Source organism: Salvia miltiorrhiza, chromosome 1 (assembly GCF_028751815.1).
Source record: "Salvia miltiorrhiza cultivar Shanhuang (shh) chromosome 1, IMPLAD_Smil_shh, whole genome shotgun sequence".
In the NCBI taxonomy this organism is placed as follows: Eukaryota; Viridiplantae; Streptophyta; class Magnoliopsida; order Lamiales; family Lamiaceae; genus Salvia; species Salvia miltiorrhiza.
In genome coordinates this window covers 66,345,792-66,369,826 of record NC_080387.1, presented here as the reverse complement: position 1 = coordinate 66,369,826, position 24,035 = coordinate 66,345,792, and the positions used below count along the sequence as shown (strand labels likewise).

At 38.2% G+C, this 24,035-nt stretch overlaps 2 protein-coding genes across 2 annotated transcripts; one reads left to right on the top strand and one right to left on the bottom strand.

Moving 5' to 3' along the window:
- Positions 1-12,961: 12,961 nt before the first annotated feature.
- On the bottom strand, positions 12,962-15,602 carry LOC131005154 (sabinene synthase 1, chloroplastic-like). Its single transcript, XM_057931971.1, has 7 exons — positions 15,355-15,602; positions 14,933-15,221; positions 14,446-14,827; positions 14,124-14,342; positions 13,893-14,031; positions 13,581-13,829; positions 12,962-13,506 (listed from the first exon to the last, which is right to left on the bottom strand). The coding sequence occupies exons 1-7, from the start codon at positions 15,577-15,579 to the stop codon at positions 13,213-13,215; spliced, it is 1,797 nt and encodes a 598-aa protein (XP_057787954.1). The 5' UTR covers positions 15,580-15,602; the 3' UTR covers positions 12,962-13,212.
- A 5,478-nt stretch (positions 15,603-21,080) lies between these two features.
- Positions 21,081-24,015, top strand: LOC131005152 (putative late blight resistance protein homolog R1A-10). The gene is made up of 2 exons (XM_057931969.1): positions 21,081-21,850; positions 22,133-24,015. Exons 1-2 carry the CDS (start codon positions 21,244-21,246, stop codon positions 23,851-23,853), a joined length of 2,328 nt encoding a protein of 775 aa, XP_057787952.1. The 5' UTR covers positions 21,081-21,243; the 3' UTR covers positions 23,854-24,015.
- The last annotated feature ends 20 nt before the right edge of the window (positions 24,016-24,035 follow it).

Here is a 24,035-nt window from a genome sequence, read left to right as displayed (position 1 = left end):
ATGGTTCTGGGCCCAAATTAATGGGATAACAAACAGACTATCTAAAAAAAATACTCCAAAATCGGCCCAAGCAAAGGAAATAAACTTAAGCCCAAACAATTTAAAATAAATGAAGCCCAAAGAATTAAATGAATCAAGCCCACTCTCTCTCTCAAAACTGTCGGTCATCTCTCTTCTTCAAGGAGCCGCTCGCCTTCACAAAGCCAATTTCTCTCCCTCTCTCTTGCCCGATCAGCCCCCAGCCGAGGAGTACGTCGCCTCCAATTCCGGCCATTCTAGTCGGCGCTGCGCCTGAGCCCGCGCTCTTCTCCTCTCTCTAAAACTCGAACCAGACGCCGCCCAGCCCCTCTCTCAAGAATTCATCGCCGCTGTCGCTGCTACTTCTTCGCCCGGAATCCGGCGATTCAGCCGGCGCTCTCTCATCCGGCCGTTCAGCCGTCGCCTGCTACCACCGGCGTCGTCTATTGACGCGTCTAACCCAGCGCCGCCCTTTTTCTTCATCGTCAAACCCAGGTCGCTGCTGCTGGTTTTTGGTGAAGGTACGCCGCCCCTGCTGCCATCCAGAATCGGCGAGGGCCATCGCCGAGGTCGTGAGTCGTCTACGGCTCCGTTACCTCGACAAAGCAGGGCAGTCATCGCTTCTCGGCCCCACACCTAAACACGAGCATAGCTCTCCCGGCTTGGTTCCAGACTTGGGTTCTTGAACTTAGTTAAGCAAGGTAAGGTCTTTATTCTAGTTTTCATTCCCCAGTTGAATAGTCTATTGTGAAGGCAAGAAATTAATCTAGGAGTTGATTGCTTCTGTATCATATGAATTCTCATTGCTTGTGGCTCGCGTAAAAAAAAAATATAGAATGTAGATTCTTATGAAATAAAAGATTATGCCATTAATCTCATACTATGCATTTCTAATAACTGAACATGTCTCTTGTTGGGGTGTGAAGCATATGACATCAAGAGAGCAACTGAGATAGGAATTACCTGTGATTGCTTTGTTTTTGGGTGGCTGTTGAAGCTTTTGAGTTTAATGATAAAATGGCTGAAAAAGAGTCACATATCTTGTTTTTCTTTAACAATGCAGGGAGAACTAAGAAGAAAAAAAAATGGATAAGGCTAAGCCAATCTTACCTCTTCGAAGTTTTGCAGCTAGACAACTCTCTCAAGCTGTTGATGCTTAAAGAAATAAGGACGACTGTTGGCTGAATATAAAAGCCATGGAGGTGGTGGTTGGCTGTAAAGGTAAAGAATTGGAGATAATGGTGGTGGTTGGCTGAGGGAGAAAAGAAAAAGGTGGTGGCACAATTGGCTAGTGCGTAGGTCTCATAAATATATGTTGAGTGGAGTTGGTGGCTGAGTAGGCCACGTAGAGTCTATAGCTTTTGTAATATACTAGACGATTTTCCCCAAGCTGGGAACTAATCTGTAATCTGTGAACTGTAATAAAATACTGGTTTCGATTTTCAATCATCGCATTTCTGTATCTTGCTTGATATCTTTTTCCTTGCCTGCTAACTTGATAAACTGTAATATAACTTAAATTAAATCCGTAGATTTAATCTGCGTTGCAGTCGGAATAATTCCTCGACTTTTAGTAGCACTAATAAAATATAATTGCTTCTGTTTTTCGCTTAAATAACATGACTTTGCTAAGTCAGTTATAACTGAAATAATAATTATTGAATGGCTCAATAATCCTCGTCGCGTTTTTCTCATACGTTATAAAAGTATAAAGCTAAAATAATAACTCCGTTTCTGATATAAAAAAAAATCAGGACCATAAACTGGATTCATTTATAAAAATTGCATTTACTAATTTTAATCATAATTAAAAGAGCGGGCTACTACATACTACCCCTCTTAACAAAAATTTCGTCCCGAAATTTGCATATCTCTGCTAAAACAGTTCGGGGTATTTTTCCTTCATCTTGTCTTCAAGTTCCCACGTAGCTTCTCTTGTCTGCGGTGTCTCCATAAGATTTTCACTGATGTGATTGAGACTGATTTCGCAAGTGTCTACGTATTGCTGGCAAGGGGTGCGGGTGTTCTCAATTGCTGAACCTCGTTATCTGTTGGGGCATTGCGTGGAGTAGTGACCCTTTTGTCCACAATTGTAACAACCGTTAGTTCCAGTCCGACAGACACTCCTACGCATCTTACCACAATTTGGGCAAGGTAAAACTCCTTTCTGACCTTGGTTACCCCCAGTTGACTTGAGGTTAGTCTGTGCCTCGTACCTTGGTTGAATAAACTGTTCGGCCCGTTCATTTTCTTGCCACACTTTCTTACTGGTCTGATTGATATTGTCTTCGTTGTTGTCCCACTTGCGCTTCCCTTTGAGAGTATGTGAGACTGCTGGTAAGTCGTTTGGCGTCGAGATAAATGGTGAGGCTAACTTGTCCGACGGCATTGCAGCTTCAATGTCAAGTGCCCTGTTCAGAGACTCCGTGTATGAGAGTCCTCCGTGGCTTGCTAGAGCCATCTTAATTTCGTAGCGCAGTCCGGCACAAAATTTCTCTGCCATCTTCTCCTATGTGTCCACTTGTTGTGGAGCAAACCTCGACAGGTTGCAGAATTCCTTGTCGTATTCAACCACATTTTTCTTTCCTTGCTTCAACTCGTAGAACTCAGCTTCTTTCTTCTTCCTATAGCTTTTTGGAATATATTTATCATATAATCCTGTCTTAAAATCTTTCCAAGTATAACTTGCCCATTGTTCAGGTGTCAGAATTTTTCGTCGTGCTTCCCACCAGAAGTCAGCCGATCCTGTTAGTTGGAAAGGGACGCAAGATAGGCGCTCCTCATCAGTACAACGTAGGAAGTTGAAGATGCGTTCCATTGCACGCACCCAAATCTCAGCTTCAGCCGGTTCACTCGTTCCGTTAAACGTAGGTGGGTTCTGCCTTAAAAAGAGTTCTTCGACTCGGTGGGTTATGTCCTCGAGCATCTTGTGTTTTTTTTTTTTGGTACAGCGTTATAGTTTCTGCGATTGTTATTGTTTCTCGCAGGGCGTCCTCTCTTAGGCGGCATTCTGGTAGCAAAGATGTGCCAATTAGTACACTCTAGCATAATCTAATACAAGCCTCTAAAGAATTCTTGTACAGGTTAACTTATTCTAACTTGTAAACAAGTCATAACTCCAATGACAACATTGATGTAGTAAGCTAGCATCTCATTTCCATGAGTCATATCAATTCTTAAGCATATAATATCTCATCATCTAAACTGGATACTTAGGCATAAGTCATGGAGATTTATAGCGGCTATAAAATCATGAGCTTAAAAATTATTCTATACGCATCACTTATCTTGCTGCCTTCACTATAGCCACCAAAAGATACAATCTAATTTCTTCTATGTTTGCTTCTATGTTCTGTAGTAGTGGTGATCTCATAACTTAATAGCTCTATGTTCATATGGATTCATTCCATAGGCATACTTAATCGCGCATGCGTAAATCATTTCATTCAATAACAACATAACAAAGCTATTGACAGTTACTCACTTTGTTATTACGATAGTTCTCACTTTTTGTAAACATTAACTCAAAACTTGGAATAGCTTACCATTCTGCTTCGTTGAGTGTGATGCGATGAAGTGCTGAGCTTTGTCGATTGAAATCTAGACACTTTAGTGATCCATTCTAAGTTTGGCTTAAATAAACTCTTAGGCTCAGAGCAAATGAACTGCTCTGATACCACTCTGTCACGACCGGCCTTAATTAAGGATAATTAATCCGGGAAAACCATGACTGGGGAAGGGAAATTAAGGAGCGGGTTTAGAAAGGGGTGCATAAAAGAATACTCAAAGAACTTGAATACGCGAAATATTCCTTAAAAGGAAAAAGGCATCGTTAGGGGCTTGGCTAAAACATTATCAGAGTTTGCAACGGAAGGTGTAATTGAAATAATCAGTGTTTACAGCGGAATGCATAACTGAGATACATGTATGAAGACATGTATCCTTTCTGAGCCTTCTTTAAGTTCAACAAAAACTCCACTCAGCAACACTTCATCGCCCATCACAACTCAACCTGCACAAACATAAACATACGAAGGGCTGAGTACAAGAGTACTCAGTGGGCAGTGCCAAGCATATAACATAATATCAACAACAAAACACAACTTCGCATAAGAGGCATAAGTTTCTTTCAAATCCTTTGCTCATTAAACATTTCCATATTCATAAACAGCATGAGGGCATTCTTCATCATTAACAATCATCAACACGCATCGTGTCGTGGAGAAGGCCTTCCCCAACGAACACGGGCATCGCACCGTGAGGGGAGGCCTCCCTCAACAGTACGATGCCGTGTCCGTTGAGGAGGGCCTTCCTCACGGCGCGATGCCCGTGTCCGCTGAGAGAGGCCTCTCTCGCGGCGCGATGCTAGTATGCCAGTATGGCAGTGTTACAACGTCTATTGGGGGAGGCCTCCCTCAATAGTACGATGCCGTGACCGCTGAGGGAGGCCTCCCCTCACGGTGCGATGCCCGTGTTCGTTGGGGAAGGCCTTCTCCACGACACGATGCGTGTTGATGATTGTTAATGATGAAGAATGCCCTCATGCTGTTTATGAATATGGAAATGTTTAATGAGCAAAGGATTTGAAAGAAACTTATGCCTCTTATGCGAAGTTGTGTTTTGTTGTTGATATTATGTTATATGCTTGGCACTGCCCACTGAGTACTCTTGTACTCAGCCCTTCGTATGTTTATGTTTGTGCAGGTTGAGTTGTGATGGGCGATGAAGTGTTGCTGAGTGGAGTTTTTGTTGAACTTAAAGAAGGCTCAGAAAGGATACATGTCTTCATACATGTATCTCAGTTATGCATTCCGCTGTAAACACTGATTATTTCAATTACACCTTCCGTTGCAAACTCTGATAATGTTTTAGCCAAGCCCCTAACGATGCCTTTTTCCTTTTAAGGAATATTTCGCGTATTCAAGTTCTTTGAGTATTCTTTTATGCACCCCTTTCTAAACCCGCTCCTTAATTTCCCTTCCCCAGTCATGGTTTTCCCGGATTAATTATCCTTAATTAAGGCCGGTCGTGACAATTTATTTGAATAATTCGTTTGTATGGTATAATGTTGAATTCGTGTTTATGCATAAAATAATAATATTTTTTCATGTTTTTCATAATAGTTCGTGTTTCTTTAGTTATTCACTTTATTTGAACTTAAATGGATTTTTCCCGCTATAAATTATAGATACATAAGTCATGATTTTAGGTAGCAACAATGGAACAAGAATAATTCAATTGGAATTTGACAATCTAATTTTTTATTTTTTGAGGTAAGTTAAGTTGATAGTTTGCTAAAATCTCATCCTATAGTTATGGGATCAATGATATTAATCTCTCAACTACAAATGTGACAATAGAGTACGATAAAGTATGTGTGCTAGCTTTATATATATATATAGAGAGAGAGAGATAGGGAGAAGAAAAAAGGGAAATGATTTAGTAAGGTGAGAATGAGAATTAATATGATAAATCAATATAAGTTTTTTTGTAATGCATAAATAACTCTTCAAAAATCGGTTTGAATTTTGGACGAGGTGAAAATTTCAACAATTAACTAAATTACGGTTGTTATTACAAGCAGCTTATTCATGAATTTATACTGATTTATTCGTTATTTTAATTTATCACGAAAAATAGTATTCTCACTTGATCCCAACCTGATGTACTAATTTCTTAGCAACAAAAATGACTGCAACTAACACATGTAATTGTAGCAAGCAACAAGTAATCGAGTATCGTATCCTCAGGGACTGACACAACGAAATAACTCTAGCTATCTCCTAAATAGACTATAACAGTAGACAGGCAACCGAAAATGAAGAGGGTTTACTTAAAACTAAACTCAAACAGCAGCAAATAAAATCACGTAGAAAAAATCAAATAATAAAAACAACTAATCCTAGGGTAGTAATTTCATTAACTAAATCCACATGATAAATCTATTAATCCTATAATTCCTATTAACCAATTTATTCCAGTTATGATGAGAGATCACTTAATTAATTAATTACTCTCGCTAGAGCAGCAACAATCGTAGATTAGTAAATTCCCTATCTCCGCTAGGTCTCAAGAAAATCTACTAACTCCTAATAGCTCATAAGAATAGCTCTCTATAATCCACCTATCTCCGCTAGGTCTCAAGGTTAAGATCATATCATACATTCCTGAATCCGCTAAACAGTTATCTCCACTAGGTCTCAAACCGAATAGCTACACATGCAAATTATTGGCCAGATAATCCACAAGAAATCAAGCACCAGGAATTATGAATCATAAACTGGAAGGTAAATAGGTACTAACAAATAAATCACATGAATCTAATTAACTATTGGGTTAATAGCCGAAAAATACACGAACTATCGTTGAATTTGCATATTGCACATGACCTTCAAAAATAGCTCCATAATACATCACCTTTTAATTTAATCGTGATTTTCACACGGCTAAAGTTCCGATCACCCTTAAGTTTGACCGGCAATGATGTGGACAGTATTTAACATTACATGGTAGCCACGTCGTTTTGCCCAGAAAATAGGTACTAACAAATAAATCACATGAATCTAATTAACTATTGGGTTAATAGCCAAAAAATACAGTAACTTTACACGCCAATGCAAAAATCTCAGTTCTCATTTATATATAGGGGTTTGTATATATACTATTATACTTATAGTGAAAATCGCAATTTAAAATGAGAACTAAGAATAAATAGTTAATTGCACAATAAATATAATAATTTTATACGTCAATGCAGTATTCTCAGTTCTCATATATATATAGGGGTTATTATATTCTCAGAGCTCGACTTCAGGACTGGAACAAGAATACGTTTCACAATGTGGATGTGATGTTGGCTGAGCAGCAGCAAGAGCTTTTGGAGGCTCAAACGTTGATCTCGGATAATGGTTATTCGGATGAGCTTTTCAATAAAGAAATCCAGATTCAAGCCCGGATTAATATTACTCTTACTAAAAAGGCTTGCTTTCTTCAGCAGAAGAGTAGGGTGAAATGGCTGCAAGATGGCAATAGAAATACTTCCTTCTTCCATAATATGCTCCGTTACAAGAGGCAGCACAGAAGCATTGAGAGTCTTATGATCGACGGCAATCTTGTTCATGATGAGGAAGCGATTACTAGACATGTGACGCAGTATTTCTCTAATCTTTTTCAGGAACCTGGATCCATTGCTAGCGACATTGTTCACATTGAAGCTATACTGGATCCCATCATATCGGACCTTCATAATGAAGAGCTCTGTAAAATTCCGGAGGAAGCAGAGATTGTGGCGGCGGTTTTTGACATGGATGCGATGAGTGCCCCTGGACCGGATGGTTTTTCTGGTAAATTTTTTCAGAATTGTTGGTCTATCATTAAAGATGACGTTATTCCTGTTGTTCGTGCTTTCTTTCTGAATACTTATCTGCCTTCTGGATGTAACGCCAATACCTTAATCCTAATTCCTAAAAAGGACAATATCACTACTGTTATGGACCTTAGGCCGATTGTCTTATCGAACTTCTTCTTTAAGATTATCGCTAAGGTGTTGGCGGTTCGCTTGAGTAAGGTGGCGGCGATTTATGTGTCAAGGAACCAATTCGGTTTCATTCAAGGACGTGTTATACATGATTGTATCATGCTTGGTTCTGAGGGTGTTAATTGCATGAGACGTACGAATAAAGGTCAGAACATGGCATGTAAAATCGATATCAAGAAGGCTTTCGACACACTTCATTGGGGTTTTCTGATTAATGTGCTCAAGATTTTGGGCTTCCACCAGAGGTTCGTCGACTGGATTAGTGTGATTTTACATTCTGCTCGGCTCTCAATCCTTTGCAATGGAAATTCTTGGGGTTATTTTGCTTGCTCTCGGGGAGTGCGACAAGGGGATCCTCTCTCGCCGATTCTTTTTGGAATTGCAGAAGATGTCCTCAGCTGTCTCTTTAAAAATTGCGTGTCGTCTGGACACTTGGCACCGATGATGATGACTAAGCTGCTGCCCTTCCCTACTCATTTATTTTATGCTGATGATATCTTGCTCTTCTGCAAAGCTTCCATACAAAATGCCATCACCATCAAGAGGATTTTGGAGTTCTATGGAGAAATTTCGGGCTAAATTTGCAGTGAGGAAAAATCGTTTATATATTTTGGAGATAAGGTTCCGACTCAGTTAAGACGTCCCATTCTTAACGCTCTAAACTTTGCTCCGGGATCTATGCCGTTCAATTATTTGGGGGTTCCTATCTTTTATGGTAGAGCTCGGGCTTCTTATTTTCGTGCCATCCACGATCGTATTGTTAACAAGTTCTCTCGTTGGAAGGGTCGGCATCTCTCTATGGCAGGTCGCTTATGCCTCATCAAATCGGTTATCCAAAGTTCTGTCACTCACTCCATGTTAGTTTACAGGTGGCCCAAAGCGTTAATCAAAGATCTCGACTCCAAATGTCGAAATTTTCTTTGGACCGGCAACACTCTCAAGAAGGCAACCTGTCCGGTGAGCTGGTCGAGAGTTTGTGCGAGCAAGGACGAGGGGGGGCTCGGAGTTCGCTCCTTTGAAATGATGAATAAAAGCTATCTGATGAAACTTGCTTGGAAAGTCATCAAAGGTAAGGAGTTTGGTTATAATTTGTTGCATAACCGTTACCTGACTCCTCATAGTCGTATCTCTTCTTTTACGGCTTCTTCTTCCATTTGGCTGGGCATACGTCAAGAGATTGATGACATTGTGGACGAGACTTATTGTCACGTGGGGTTTGGGCATCTCACTAATTTTTGGTTGGACGATTGGCTTGGATATGTCATTGGCGAAAAATGCAGCCTCCCTGCGTTTTTAAAGCCCACTTTCTCGGTGGCCGACTACTTCTTCGAAGGCGTTTGGCACTTTACTCAGGAGTTCGTCAACAACTACCCCGAAATTGTTTGCGACATTCTCCTTATTCCGATTGGGGAGGAGGAAGATACGAGATTTTGGAAGCCTGCTACTCATGGAGAGGTGACTGCCAAGCTTGCATTCAAACATCATGGGCATCGGCATCCTTCGGTGTTATGGGGAAAATGGATTTGGGCGAAACATATCCCTGACAGAAGATCCATTACTTGTTGGCGCATTATCCACAACCGCCTTCCTACACACGACAGGCCTATCAAGTATGGGATGATCATGCCTAACTACTGCATCTTCTGTTTGCAGCAAGCGGAAACGATTGACCACATTTTCTGGCAATGCAGTCAAATTGCGCCACTTTGGAAAGATTTCTTCGAGTGGTTTCGCTTTGAGCAGGCTCTCTCTTGTCCTGACATTCATAGCATGCTGGTGTGTTCTTGGAACATAGATCTTAGTCCTCAAATTGGAGCTTATTGGAAGTTGGGAGTTATCACCATGCTTTGGGCTATTTGGAATGCTCGCAATCAATGTATCTTCGAGAATACTAGGTGGAATAAAACTGCTACTGTTAAAATTCTTCGTTTAGCATGGGACATATTCATAATACTTGGAATGATTATATCATCTTGCGGCAGATTGGGGTTGATTCTCGCGCAGCTCCCCCACCTGAAGTTATTAACGTCCATTGGTGGCCGCCTGCTACTCACTGGATAAAGGTCAATACCGACGGCTCGGCGCTTGGTTCGCCTGGTAAAATCTCGGCTGGGGGCGTGTTTCGGGACAATTGAGCTTGGGTTCGTGGTTGCTTTCACGTTAAAGGCGGCATTGGTTATGCTTTCGAAGCGGAGCTTCTGGTTGTTATTTATGCTATACGGATTGCCCATGGGAGGGGTTGGTTACATCTGTGGGTGGAATCCGACTCGGCTTATATCGTTCACATTCTTCATAACCGTTCCACTTCGGTCCCTTGGAGATACTTTGCGGCTTGGAGGGAGGTGCTTAGATTGCTTGGAGATTTTAATCTCCAAATAACTCACATTTATCGTGAGGGAAATAAAGCGGCGGATATTATGGCGAATGACAACAGAATTGAGGGATGGTGGCCTCATGAGATCAATGAGATTAAGAATGCAGTTCGTATGGATATGGCAGTTCATAGTCATCTTCGCTTCAAGATGTAGAGGGAGAGGTCCGAGGCTCACACGGTCTTTGGGTTTGAGGAAGGGCGGTGATATGTTTGTTGGTTTTAAGTGGGAGCCTCGTCTACGTGCTTGCACGGAGCGGTTCATTGGCGCTTATTGCTCGATCGTCGCTTGGGTGTTGAGCTGCTACTTTAGCAGCTTTCTTTCCGAGTGGAGCAGCATGATCGCTGGGTTTGTGGCAACGATGGGTGTGTTGGAAGTGATGGCATCGCATTTCATACTGCGAAGGAAAGGTCCTGAACGCACCGAAATTCTCAAGACTTCTGTCGAACAGCTGGTACGCATGCTTCAGTTGGTTCAGACTTTTCATCGATCACTTGGTGATCAGTTTTTTCCTTGGCACTGGTGTCTCAGCGGTAGAAAGCTTCAGCCGGTCGGTTTGAAGGACCGGTTTGGTTTCATGGGGCACTACCGGCGACGGCGTATAACCGGCCGTGTAGTGCTTTTGTTGGGGTCGAAGGTTTTGGAGAGCTCACGGCGACGGCGTATAATCGGCCGTGTAGTTCTCTTTTTGATTTGGCTTTTTGTGTTGGAGGATGTCGAGAACTTACGGCGACGGCGTATAACCGGCTGTACAGTTTTCTTTATTTTTGATTTGAGTTTGCTTCAGCTCACGGCGACGGCGCCTAACCGGCCGTGTAGCTTATCTTCGCTGGGTAAGAGCCGGGATTGTTTGGGGACGATGGTTAGGCCGGAGTTCCGGAAACTTTCCCTTCCGCTCTTCCCTTTTTTTCCTCTTTTGTTTTTTAGACGAGTACTCTTTTTCCTTTTCACGGTTTTTCCCACTGGGTTTTCTGTGAAAAGGTTTTAATGAGGCTTGGCCCTTAGTCTGCTTCTTCTGTGCTTTCAAGGGTTGTTTTTAGGTTTTTTCTTTTCTTTTTCTAATAAAATCGCAATTTAATAATAATATACTTATAGTGAAAATCACAATTTAAAATGAGAACTAAGAACATTGCACTTGCGTGTAAAGTTACTGCATTTATTGTGTATTAGAAAAAAAAATCACTTTTTTTCAGGATTCGAATCCAAATGATGTATTCATCCGTCAAAATGATATATTCACTGTAAATCTTCATATTCCAATAATTAAAAATAATTCTACATTCTTATTTTAAATTTTTATTGTAATTGAACTTCTCCCTACGTGTAATTTCGGTATATGGTAGTTAATTTATTAATATTAAAGCATCTATTAAATCAAGCCACCATAGTTAGTTACTCATAATTATGACCTCTGTTTTCATTTATATCTAAAATGACATTATAGATTTCTTCCATTATAGTAATATATAAATATCTTATATATAGTAGAAAAATAGAACTTGCCTACATGGTCTAGTGTATAATCTCATCATTTCATTTTCCTCAAACTTCATTCATTCGTAACTTATCATTCTCATTCATACACGTTTTACATTTTTTTTTTGAAGCGTACGTTTTACAATTTGATTATTGGACTTCAATATCTATTAGTTTCTCATTGCTAGTAGTAGTATTTAATACTCTCTAAACGACACATTTACTTTAGGCATGAAAATTTAGAATAAGGTACTAGCTATTAAAAATGTAAAATAGATAGAGACCATTTATTTAATATGTATAGAAAATATAGAGATCAAATATTATTTTTAGAAATATCATTATAAATGAGACAAACTAAAAAGGAAAGTGTATTAAGATAAGTGGGACGGAGGGAGTATGGTTTATGGATTGAGATTCAATGTACAACGTTTGATGTCTCACTTTGTGTTCCATTTTTAATTTTATATATTTTCTTATATATTTTTTCTCTAATTTCAATTTTGTATGCTTTAGTTTAATTTTATGATTATTAACTAGGGTTTATTCCATCAAATTAGGGTATATAATTATTTTTTATCATTTAATTTCACTTTTATTAGCTTATAGTAGGTTGATAAATTAAAAGTTATAGTATATATTTTTTTCAAATTTTTTTTAAATAAAAGTTAAATATAATTCACAGTATTATAATAAATTTTGTTTTTATAAAAATTATTATTAAAATAATAATTATATATACATATAAAATTGTGGGACACTAAATCTCATCCTATGATTTACTTTTCCAAATCGTATATCGTTTAATTGTTTGAGTATGATTAGAATTCTAATTCATATTATGAATTTTATTTTAAATATTTTAAATATGATTCTTGATTGATTTTTAATCTTACATGTGATGATATATACGGAATTTTAGAAGATTTACACTTTAGTTTACATATTTTTTTATTATTTTTTTTTTTTTTATCATTTTAAAATTGATTGTGTTGTATAAAACGAATAATCAGGTTAAAAATTAAAAGTTGTAATTTTAAGTGGGTTAAATGCATCTAATTAAATTTACAAACTTTAGTCAAATCCATTTTTAACACAGAATTTTCAAAAATTCATTTTTATACATCAACTTTGAGACCCTATTCAATTTTAACAATGATTCATCTTCGACGATTTAAAAATACTCGTGGAACTTTGAATAGGCTCGCTACCTTCCCCAAAACACATGGGAAGACTGATAGGTTGGAAGATAAAAGGTAATAAGCCCTACACGTCAGTACCACATGTATTTTTAAATTGCTGAAAATGAATCGTTGTTAAAATTGAACAAAGTCTCAAAGTTGATCTATAAAAATGAATTTTTGAAAATTCGTGCTAAAAATGGATTTTGACTATGTTCGTAAATTTAGATGCATTTAACTCTTTTTAAGTTGATAGTTGTTATTTTTAGTGAACAATTTCTTAGCCAATCGTGCGTCTAATAATTTTACTAATATGATTAAATAATGATTCTCCATCTATTTTCGATTGCTTAACACATAACCAACCATTTTAACAATTTATTTTTAACTAATTAAATATTTTATAAATTTAAATGAGTTTGGGTAATTAGCATATATGACTAGGTATGTGTTTAGGAGGAGAATGAGTACTAGAATCATTTTTTAGGCTGAACATTAATCGATATGTCTACGCAAATTGTTGTTTAATGTTTAACCTCTTGTAATTTCTTCTAATTATTTCAGCATGCATGTTTCTTAGGTTTATCATACTTATTAATAATACTATATAGTATGCGGGCGTAGGTAGCTAGGCAAAAGGGTGGAACAAGCAGACACCCATCTGTTGGTGTATGATAGATTGTTGCCTCCCATGCCCATCTCCATAGTGGTACATATACTGCGCCATTTTCCCCATACCCAATGCACATTCTATAAAATCTTGCGAGAATGGGTGATCCGTCGCTACCCTCTCCTTGTTCATCTTCTTCAACGTCTCCTCTATCAACCATTTCATGTGCTCTCGCGCCTCTTCTTCCGAAGCATTATTATCATCCATGTAGCACTGGATTGATTTCGCCACCTCGCCTCTGTGCGCCTCATCCTGTCCATAATTAATTAGTACATAATTGTAAATTAAGAAGCAAGAAATAATGAATAATATTGCTTGCAACTAACTGCAAAGGTTGCCAAATCATCAGCAAGCCGCAGAATCATTGATGACAAACGGACTATTTCGTGGTATCCGTAAAAAGTGTGGATAATCTCCTTTGTAAGAGAAGTTGTTACTCCGAAAAATGCATGGGTTAGTGCAACACCGTTTCCGCTTGACATCCATCCGTTGTTCAGATACTCTTCTAGACTTGGTTTGTATCCTCTGTGGTACCACTCTGCCTCTACCAGAAATCCCTCCACCATATCCGTCCACTGCAATTAATGCATTTCTTAATTTAATTGCTTATCTTTAAATGGATGAACAAATGCACGTACCGATTTTCGCAGATACGGGATGATGTTGATACCTTGCTCTTTCAGAACATCATAGGCTGTGTCGTTAATGAAGTTGTTCAATGCAAGAAAACACAGCTGCATGTAACTAGGGAGTTGTTCCATTGAACTCATATCCCATCTGAGATTTTTCATCATCATATAACTCTCACAATTTCAGTCCAAGATATATATATATATATATACATGTGATTGATCGATTGATTAATTAACCTTCGAATGACGTCTGTGAATTGTTCGAGCTCTTCTAAGGTGCCATACACATCATAAACATCGTCTATAACTGTTAGAAGAGCGATGGATTTGGCCACAGCCATCCTTGTAATTCCATGTTGACGAGGCTGCACCACCCCAACACTCCAGAAGTAGCACTCCACAAGCCTGTCTCTCGCGAAGGGGAGCTTCTCCGCAAGGCTCGTATTTTTCCACCACCTACGCACAAATATATATGCATCGTGCAAGATTCATTCATTCAAGATTTTAATATAGATAGATAGATAGATAGATAGATAGATATATGCTGCATGCACTTCACTGTAAGTCCTGTTTGAGTTCTTCTTGATATAGCTGTTGAACAATGTTGGAGTCCAATATGGCAAGCTCCAACACTATTGGGTTCATGTCGTCTCTTCTCTTATATGCATCAATCCATACACTTGTATTTACCCTTTCAACGCTCCAATGAATTGGGATCTCCAAAGAATGGCGTATCCATGTTATAAGGTTATTGTCATCAATTTCATCATTTACTAGTTTTTCTTGCAGAATCTTGGTAGCGAATTCTCTAGCTATGTCGAGTGTGTTTTCACCTTCTGTCAACATGAAAGAAGCTTCATAGAGTTGCAACAATCCTCTGGTGTCGTCCCTGAGGCTTGCTTTGAACTCCCCCTCCTCGTTCTTGAAACATTCAAACACCTCTGCCAATAACAAGGAAATCAAACCAACTTTATTATGTTAACTGTGAACAATGCATTAATTATGGTAATACACAAAAAACATCATTTATTATGTATATAAAAAACCTTGAGCAACTTGAAAGCCATGTTGTCTAAGGAGTCTGAATGCAAGAGCTGTGGAGTACAAATTCTTTTTGCCAGCCTCTTGCGTGATGATCTCACCATTCTTGTAATATTTATTTTCTAAATATCCAGAGTTTAAGATTTCTTTGAATTCATTGTGGAAATGTTCAGACAGACCCAACCTCTGCAACTCATCAATCAACTCAAGCTGTCGAGTGGGATCCGTTTCTTTCTCCAGCATCTTCTTCACTTGCATAATTAGCTCACTAGTCCTTCTCGCATGCCTTTCTTCCTACTCAAATTATTAGATATATATATATATTAACACTTGTTATTAGAATACATATATATAGACGCAGATCACTTAATTTGGAGTTAATTAATTTGTATTGATTAATGAGAGATGATGCATGTGTATATGATACCTTATAATCACTTTGGAGTGATTGAATATAGTCGACATCCCAACGGGAAGGACTGTAGTTTCCAGATCGTCGTTGGATTGGGAGTTGATCAGCATTTAGTTGGGAGGAGCAACGCAGGCGGAGGCAGCTACTAGAAAGTTTTGAAGACTTGCTGCTATGTAATTTATGGAGATGATTATAAGCGGGGCTGCTAGGAATCGCCATTTGCAATATAGAGATAGACATTTTGAGATCAACCTTTGCTCTCTTCAACCGCTTTCTTTGTGTAGGGTTACACATCTATTTATAGAGGTGCTGCATCAGTTTCCTTTTTCGTTAGGTACTTGAACAGTTTTGAAGGAACATATTGTTCGCGCACGTGCCATTAATGAAATGCTTCTGCTCATTTCATTTATGCTAATCAGTATTAGTAAATTAATTTATGCCTAGCTGCGTTTGTGTTAACATTCTTCTTAAATACATTTGCATAGTCAAATCAAATTTAAAAGTTCACATAAGGTTAATATATTTAATTTTATATTGGGAAAATTGCACCTAAATACACAAACTTTGTCGAAAATTCACTTTTGACGCGATTTCAGAATTTTACATTTTAATACACCAATTTAAAAAGTTGTTCAATTTTGACACAATTTTGAATTCCGGCGACCGGGATATTGACGTGGCAGCCGGAATCGCCATGTCACACACACACACACACACTCCACCCTCTCTCTCACACCCACTCTCTCTCTCTCTTTCTACACGTCAGCTTCCCCCCACCCCCCGATCGGACCCTCCCCCTCCCCAGAATTGCGTCGAACCGCCTCTTCCACCACCGGCTTCCCCCACCACCATCACTCTCTCTCACCACATCTTCCACTGCCGCCCCTGCTCTCCCCACCACCACATCTCTTCCTCCACTTCCTTTCCCCACCACCATCACATATCCGCCGCCCCAGCAGAGGGGCCTGGAGAAGAAGCGTGGGCAGGCGGGGAGTTGCAGAGGTGAATTCGGGTTTTGGGTTTTGGATTTGAGGAGAAATAGAGCCCTAATCCCTTGTCGATTTTATTGGTGGGGAAGGGCGGTGGAGGGAGAGAGTCGTGGGGAGTGCGGTGGTGGGGAAGGCGGTGGAGGAAGAGGTGTGGTGGTGGGGAAGAGCAGGGGCGGCGGATCTGTGATGGTGGTGGGGAAAGGCGGTGGAGGAAGAGGTGTGGTGGTGGGGAAGAGCAGGGGCGACGGATCTGTGATGGTGGTGGGGAAAGGCGGTGGAGGAAGAGGTGTGGTGGTAGGGAAGAGCAGGGGCGGCGGATCTGTGATGGTGGTGGGGAAAGGCGGTGGAGGAAGAGGTGTGGTGGTGGGGAAGAGCAGGGGCGGCGGATCTGTGATGGTGGTGGGGAAAGGCGGTGGAGGAAGAGGTGTGGTGGTGGGGAAGAGCAGGGGCGGCGGGTGCGACGCGGTTCTGGGATGGGGAAGTGGCTGACGGCGGGAGGGAGGGTTTGCGGTTGGGGGCTCGACGGCGGCGGTGCGACGCGGTTCTGGGGGAGGGGAAGGGTCCGACTGGGGGTGGGGGGAAGCTGACGTGTGGAGAGAGAGAGAGTGGGGTGTGAGAGAGAGAGGGTGGAGTGTGTGTGTGACGTGGCGATGACGTGGCGATTCCGGCTGCCACGTCAATATCTCAGTCGTCGGAATTCAAAATTGTGTCAAAATTGAACAACTTCTTAAATTGGTGTATTAAAATGTAAAATCCTAGAATCGCGTCAAAAATGGATTTTCGGCAAAGTTTGTGTATTTAGGCGCAATTTTTCCTTTTATATTTAATAAAGTTACAATTTTTATAAAATTTAAATTAATTTTAATTGTCGTTAATTTGACCTCAATTATATTGGATTTGTCTATACAATACAAATCTATATTTCTATAATATGTTTTGTGCAATAGACTTTTGATATAGATTTCTTCCTTATCTTTTTGAGTTGGGAGAAGGTGGGAAGTGAAGATTAAACCTTTAACATTGAGGGTGTTAAGTTGTTCACCCTCGGAGAGTCGGAATGTCGGGAAGACTTTTTATTTTTAAAATTTATATATTGATACGCATTCAAGAAAATATAGTGCTTAAACTATATGCAATAGGTGGTTTTGTAAATCTTAAAAAATTTATGTGATTCATAACTGAGAATTATTATCATTTATATTTATTTTGATTTTTGATGAATCTATATATTTACATTTATTATCAATTAAAATCAATTAATTGGTATTTAATTTCAACTGTTGAAAATTTATATATTTTTAAATTTAGGTTCTTTATTGAGTAATTGGTGTGGACTATTTTATTTTAAAAATAATACACATTTACTTATATTTTAATTGTATTAATATTTATATTTATTTATTTAAAATATTTTTCAATGTCGATGGTACTAATATTAAGTGAGAAGATAATATCGTGCTCAAATTTTGGAAGACTAAAAAAAGGTGTGGCATGATATATTTTCAAGATCTAACTATTTTCTAATGATTAATTTGTTGCTAGCATAGAAAATTTTTGAGCATATTTATTTTCTTACATTTTAAAATTTAGGTTGAATATCATATTAAACTCCAAACTATACCCGTTTCATCAAAAATATTTTGAATTATAAGAAATATTCTCAAACCTCAAGCTATTAGATTTGTAACAAAAATGTTATGCGTTCATTTTTCGGTCTCCAGAATCATGACATGGCTCGCCGGATGTCACCATGTAATTTATATTTTATTGTTTTAAATGCCATATCAATTTAAAAAAACAACAGTGTTTTGTATCACGTCAGTTGATTCAATCGTATTGAAGGTCAGTTTATCCAATATCGACTTAAATTTTTAAATGATATGACATAAAACGACGTATTTTTGTGTCATGCATTTTACAAAAATAAAATATAAATTATACGGTGGCATCCGACGAATCAAATAATGATTTGAGAATAAAAAATGAACGCAAGACATTTTTAATACAAATTTAATAATTTAAAAAATTTAAAAATATTTTTCCTAATTCAAAATATGATGTTTGCTCTTGTACTCTCAAGGATTTTTTATAGGTTTTTTTTTTTTTTTTATATATATATAATAATCCCATTTAATTCAATTAGATCATCAATGAAACACGCTCTGGTTGTATTAGCCCTCCAGCTATGGCCCACGAATGTGTTTAAAGGCCTCCATTGCTATTCCTGATTAATAGAGATTGTATCTAAAGTTCTAAACCCCAAAATCTGCAAATTCAACGGTGATTTTAGAATGGCGGCGCCGGCTACTGCTAGACATGCGTTACTTTCCAACAACACGCCTTCTCCTATGTTTTTGTCAACAAATTAAACAGCGTATCGCTATATCCAGCCTGCACTGTTCATCTTGCTACGCCTGCTATTCTTATCTCTTGTGCTATTTTCCAGTATTCTATTTGTTTCTGAAATATCTTTATTTTTTTATTTGTTCCTAAAATATTTTCTTAATACTCCCTCCGTCCGCCAAAATTATGTAAAATTGCTTGGGCACGGGATTTAATAAAATTAGTGATGAATTTGATGTAGTGGAGAAATGGTTCCACCACTTTATGAGATGTGTGGTTGAGATTGAGTTTTGAGTGAGTTTTTTGTAAATAAAGAGTGTTAGTAAGGATAAAATATTAAAGAAGATGGTGGGACCATTGCCATAAAAGGAAAGTGACATAATCTTGGCGGACGCCAAATATAGTATTTTTTACATAATTTTGGCGGACGGAGGGAGTATATTTTTTAAAATAAATTAACTTTACATTTTTCACATATTTATACACGTTGCTACTAATGGACCCGTCTCTTCTCATTTTAATTGATTCACTAGTCAGTATCATCACTTTTTATATTATCACTTTTCTAAATTGGTGAAACTCTTTATTCACTTTATTAAATAATTTATTTTAAAAATATTTAATTATAAATATAATTATTTATATAAATATATATGATCTATAATAATTATATGGATAAAATAATTTAATAGTAAAAATATAAAAATAAAATATTCTATTGTAGAATTGATGGTTGGAGATGAAAATAAGATCACTCTATAGTATTTTACAATAACGTGAAATTCATTGTATTACAGAGTGGTCCGTGAAAATGCTCTAAAATAATTTATTTGGCAACTAACTAAAAATTCTCTCGATATAACTTTAATAGGGCTGCAAGAGTGTTAATTATGACTATAGAGAGTGAAGACACTCATAAATATACATATTTTTAGTTATTCCAATCTTTTTGATCCACAACCAAATTTGAAATTTATATGAAAAGGGTTCGTTATGTAAACCTGTCATTTGTAAAAGCAGGAGAAGTTGTTTATATGCATACTCAAAATATTCGTCCTTGATATTTGTGAAAGCAGGAGAAGTTGTCGTCGCCGTCGCCGTCGCCGTCGGTGATGGATCTATTCTTATAATTTTTTATTTTATTTTGAAAAACATTGTGCGCATGAATTTAAGGAACTTATTTCCTCGATTTCAATTCAATAAATCATATGGTTTCGACGTATATAAATATTAAGAAATATAAATAATTTATCATAAATAGAAAAAGTAACCTTGTTAGATGACAAATTTATCAATAAAAATAAAAGAGATAAATAAAGATAACTTTTAAGTGAAAAGAAATAATTATTTACGAGTTACGGTGACATTTAATTTAAATACTAATAAATTATGTGAGAGTGTTTATTATACATTAATATTTCATTTTAAAGAGTCTTATTAAAATAAAACGTTCAAATAAAAGAATATGATTTAATAAATTGAGACTGTGATACTATTCTCAGTAAAAGTTGATTTGTGATAAACATGCACTTTTGTCTCTTTGTGTGTCACATTTGATGCTTAGTTGTGAGAATTTTGTATGTTTGATGGTTTATTTGAGTGTATATTAATTTATTGTCGAGAACTTGTTACTTCCTTATTATTTGAGCGAATTTTCAAAAATATTGAAGCTTAATTTGACAAAATGATCTAAATGAAAGTTGACGTTCATCTCAATATGAGTTCTTGGGCGCAAACGGATTGAAAATCGAACCTCGGACAAAAGAGAATGGGCCGAAACAAAGAAAAATACACGCAGCCAGGATGCGCAGGCGCGCGTCGAGGTCGCGTGGTTGGCCGTTTTGTGCTGTTTTGGCCGCGTTTCAACATATTTTTGGCATAAAAATCGATTTTCACTTGATTTACTGCATGATTGAGTATTTTTATCATCAAGAATATGATTTCTCTAATCTCACATTTTCAATGAGATAAGAATCAAGCAAAATTAATTTACATGATATAAATAATCAAAGACTTTGGGATATCTCAAAGTTCCATCAATCAAAGTAAACAAAAAATTAATCTTACTATTTTTATCAATCAAAACTAATCCTTCAAAGTAAACGCTCCCTTAAGGCATTAATAAGTCCTTAATTTTTTGGTTCAAACATTTGAACCCCTAATCCTATTATTTTCCTCGTTCTCTCTCAGTGACTCTCTCTCTCTCAAAAGTCAATCTTGACGTCTCTTTCTCTCTATCACGATCGAACTTAATTAAGGATAGATAAGCTAAGAAACCATAACTAGGGAAGGGAGATTAGAAGATGGATAGATAAGCTAAGATTGAACTATGATTCCAATTTTACTTTTGATCTTTTTTTGTTATCTTTTAATTTAATATTACCGTATTGTATTAATTTAATTTTGGTAGAAATACAGTAAAACAATAGGTTAAATTGTTGTTGTCCTTTTCTTTTTCTCCTTAAGGGGGGTTCAAACCGCCGGCTTCACCAACCTTCCCAACTCAGTCCCACCACCATCGACAAATCAACTTACAATAAATCTTTGAATTCGTCTCGACATCTGTAGCCTCATGGCTTTTGTTGCTGTGATTTCTCTCAAGGACACAATACGCCGCCTTCTAAATTCTCCTCATATCTCAGTCGCCTCTTCAACTCGAGAAATCCTTGAATTTGCACATGAGCGCGTCGAATCGCTACAGGAAGCACTCAGAACATACGACGACATCAGAAACAGCAGCAGAGGAGTGATGGCTTCCGATGCACGAATCAGAGAGGAAGCACGCAGTTTAGAAGATGCCATTGAATCCGATGCTTCAGCTCAGTTTCTCTCGCAATCTCAAATCCATGGCGCACTCTCTCTCAACCTCCACCACTTAACCCAACACATCCATCGCTTTGCTGAAACCGCAAATTATTTGGAACACGAATACATCATGGAATTAAACAAGCCCTCTGATAAAGAAGAAAATGTTGCTGCTGCTGCTGGTGTTACGACCTTAACTGATTCTGGTGGAAACGAGTGCGAGATGGTTGGTTTATCCGACCAGTTTCTCCAAATCAGAAAACTGCTTATTGAAGATGTGAATTATCAGGAATTCAACTCAACCTTCGAAATCGATGTGGCAAATTTTGGTCAAATATTGTATACAATTGGAATCGATGGTATGCCGGGTATCGGTAAGACTACTCTTGCTAAAAAACTTTTTCATGATTCCTTGGTCAAAGCAAACTTCGAATGTCGGGTCTTTGTCACGCTTGTTGGAAAGTGTAAGTCTGAAGAAATTTTGCGAGCTATTATAGTTCAAGTAAATGTTGATAACGAGAAAATAATTATGAGCAGGGATGAGGATTTAGTGAAGTATACGCGGAGAAGTTTGATTGGTAGAAAATTTCTTATTGTGTTGGATGGTGAAATTGACACTTATTTGTTACATGAAGTTCGAAGTTATTTTCCTGTAGAAAACAATGGAAGCCGGATCATGGTGACAGCCAGAATATCAGCAGATTTTCACTGTATTGACTTTCACAAGATGCGATTTATGGATCAAGAAGAAAGCTGGGATCTTCTGCGGAAGACGGTTTTTGATGAACAAGGGTGTCCGCCTCAGCTTGTGAAAGCTGGAAAGAAGATTGCGGAGAATTGTGAAGGTCTTCCTCTTCTAATACTGACGGTTGCCAACCAACTATCCCAGGTCCAGAAGAATCTAGAATACTGGAACCAGGTAGCCGAGATGCGAAATTCAGTTTTCGAGGATGCGCTTGATGAATTATACGAGGTACTATTACCAACCTACCATTGCATCCCTCAATATATGAAAATGAACTTTCTCTACATGGGAGCTTTTCCTCGAAATTATTTAATCAAGGGTTCCAAGTTTGGAAATTTATGGTGGGCTGAGGGGTTTTATGATTTGCCCTCCTTCAATGCAGTCCATCTCTTAGCTTCGTGCAATCTTGTTGTAGTTCGCCTCATCAGCACAATAACCGGCGAGGCTAAAGCTTGCACCCTCCATTGTGCCTATAGGCATCTAACTAAGAAAGAAGCTGAGAGAAACAAGGTTTTCCATATCTTGAATACTTGTGGAGATTGTTCGATTGAACTTGTTGAAACCCATCGTTGTCTTGCCATCCATCAGAACGTGTTGTTCGCGGTTAAAGATGTGCATAACACAATAGCATCCGTTGCAGCTGTCCGTTCTGTGCTATGCATGGGGCTGTATCATCGATATCAAGTGCCAATATGCTCGGATTGGGAGCTGCTGAGGGTGCTAAATGCTCTGAGTATCCGTTTCTATGAATTCCCTCTAAATTTGGTGAATCTGATTCTGTTAAGATACCTCGCCCTCACTTGTGATGCGAATCTCCCTTGCTCGGTGTCCAATTTTTGGAACCTCCAATACTTGATCATTCATCAACATCTCAGAATCAAATCCATGGTAGACAGTTCATGTCTGCCTATGGAGATATGGGATTTGAAAGAACTGATGCATCTTCAAATCATGGGAAGAAACCTACCCGATCCTCCTATTGGAGCGATCTTGCCCAAGCTTGCAGAACTTTTAGATGTTGGTGTCCAAAGTTGTAGTACAAAGGTTCTTCAAAGTGTGCCTAACTTGGAGAAACTACGAGTTCAAATTGAGTCTGCTGCAGAGTACTTGAATTGGTTTGATCATGTATCCTGCCTCCATCAACTAAGATCTCTTCAAAGTGTTGTCGTGTATCCCGATCTCTTTCCTGAGCCTATAGTCCTACCTCTTACTCTTTCAATTCCCACATTTAGTCTTCAAAAGTTGAGTTTGGAGGGATTTGGATTTTCTTGGATGGAGATGATCAAGATTGCTAAATTGGCTAATCTTGAAAAGCTGATATTGCGATGCTACGCCTTTCAAGGAGAAAAGTGGGATGCAAATGGAATAGTATTCTCTAGATTGTGGTATCTTTGTGTTGAAGATACAGATGTTGTGCAGTGGATGGCCGGAGATGGAACGTTCCCTCGGCTTAGGCGGCTAACCATGAAAAACTGCTATAATATAGAAGAGATCCCGCGATTTGCATCTAATGATGAGAAGGTTGAAGCATCATCTGTTATAGTTATTGAACTGGTTGACTGCAACCCCTTGGCTGAGACTTGCGCGAAGCAATGGTGTCCTTGTGTTATTGCCAACTATTCATGGAAATGAGGACAAACTCAGCTCATCATCATTTCCATTTTGGTTCAAAAGGTTAATTAGGCTTTCAATTCTCTCTTTCTGTCTCGTCCATTTTTAGGGAGCTCTGTATAGAAAAAATATAGCAATATTGGTGGAGCTCCACAGATTTTCAGCTTTCTCTTTCCACTCCGACCACTTTTACATAGTACCGC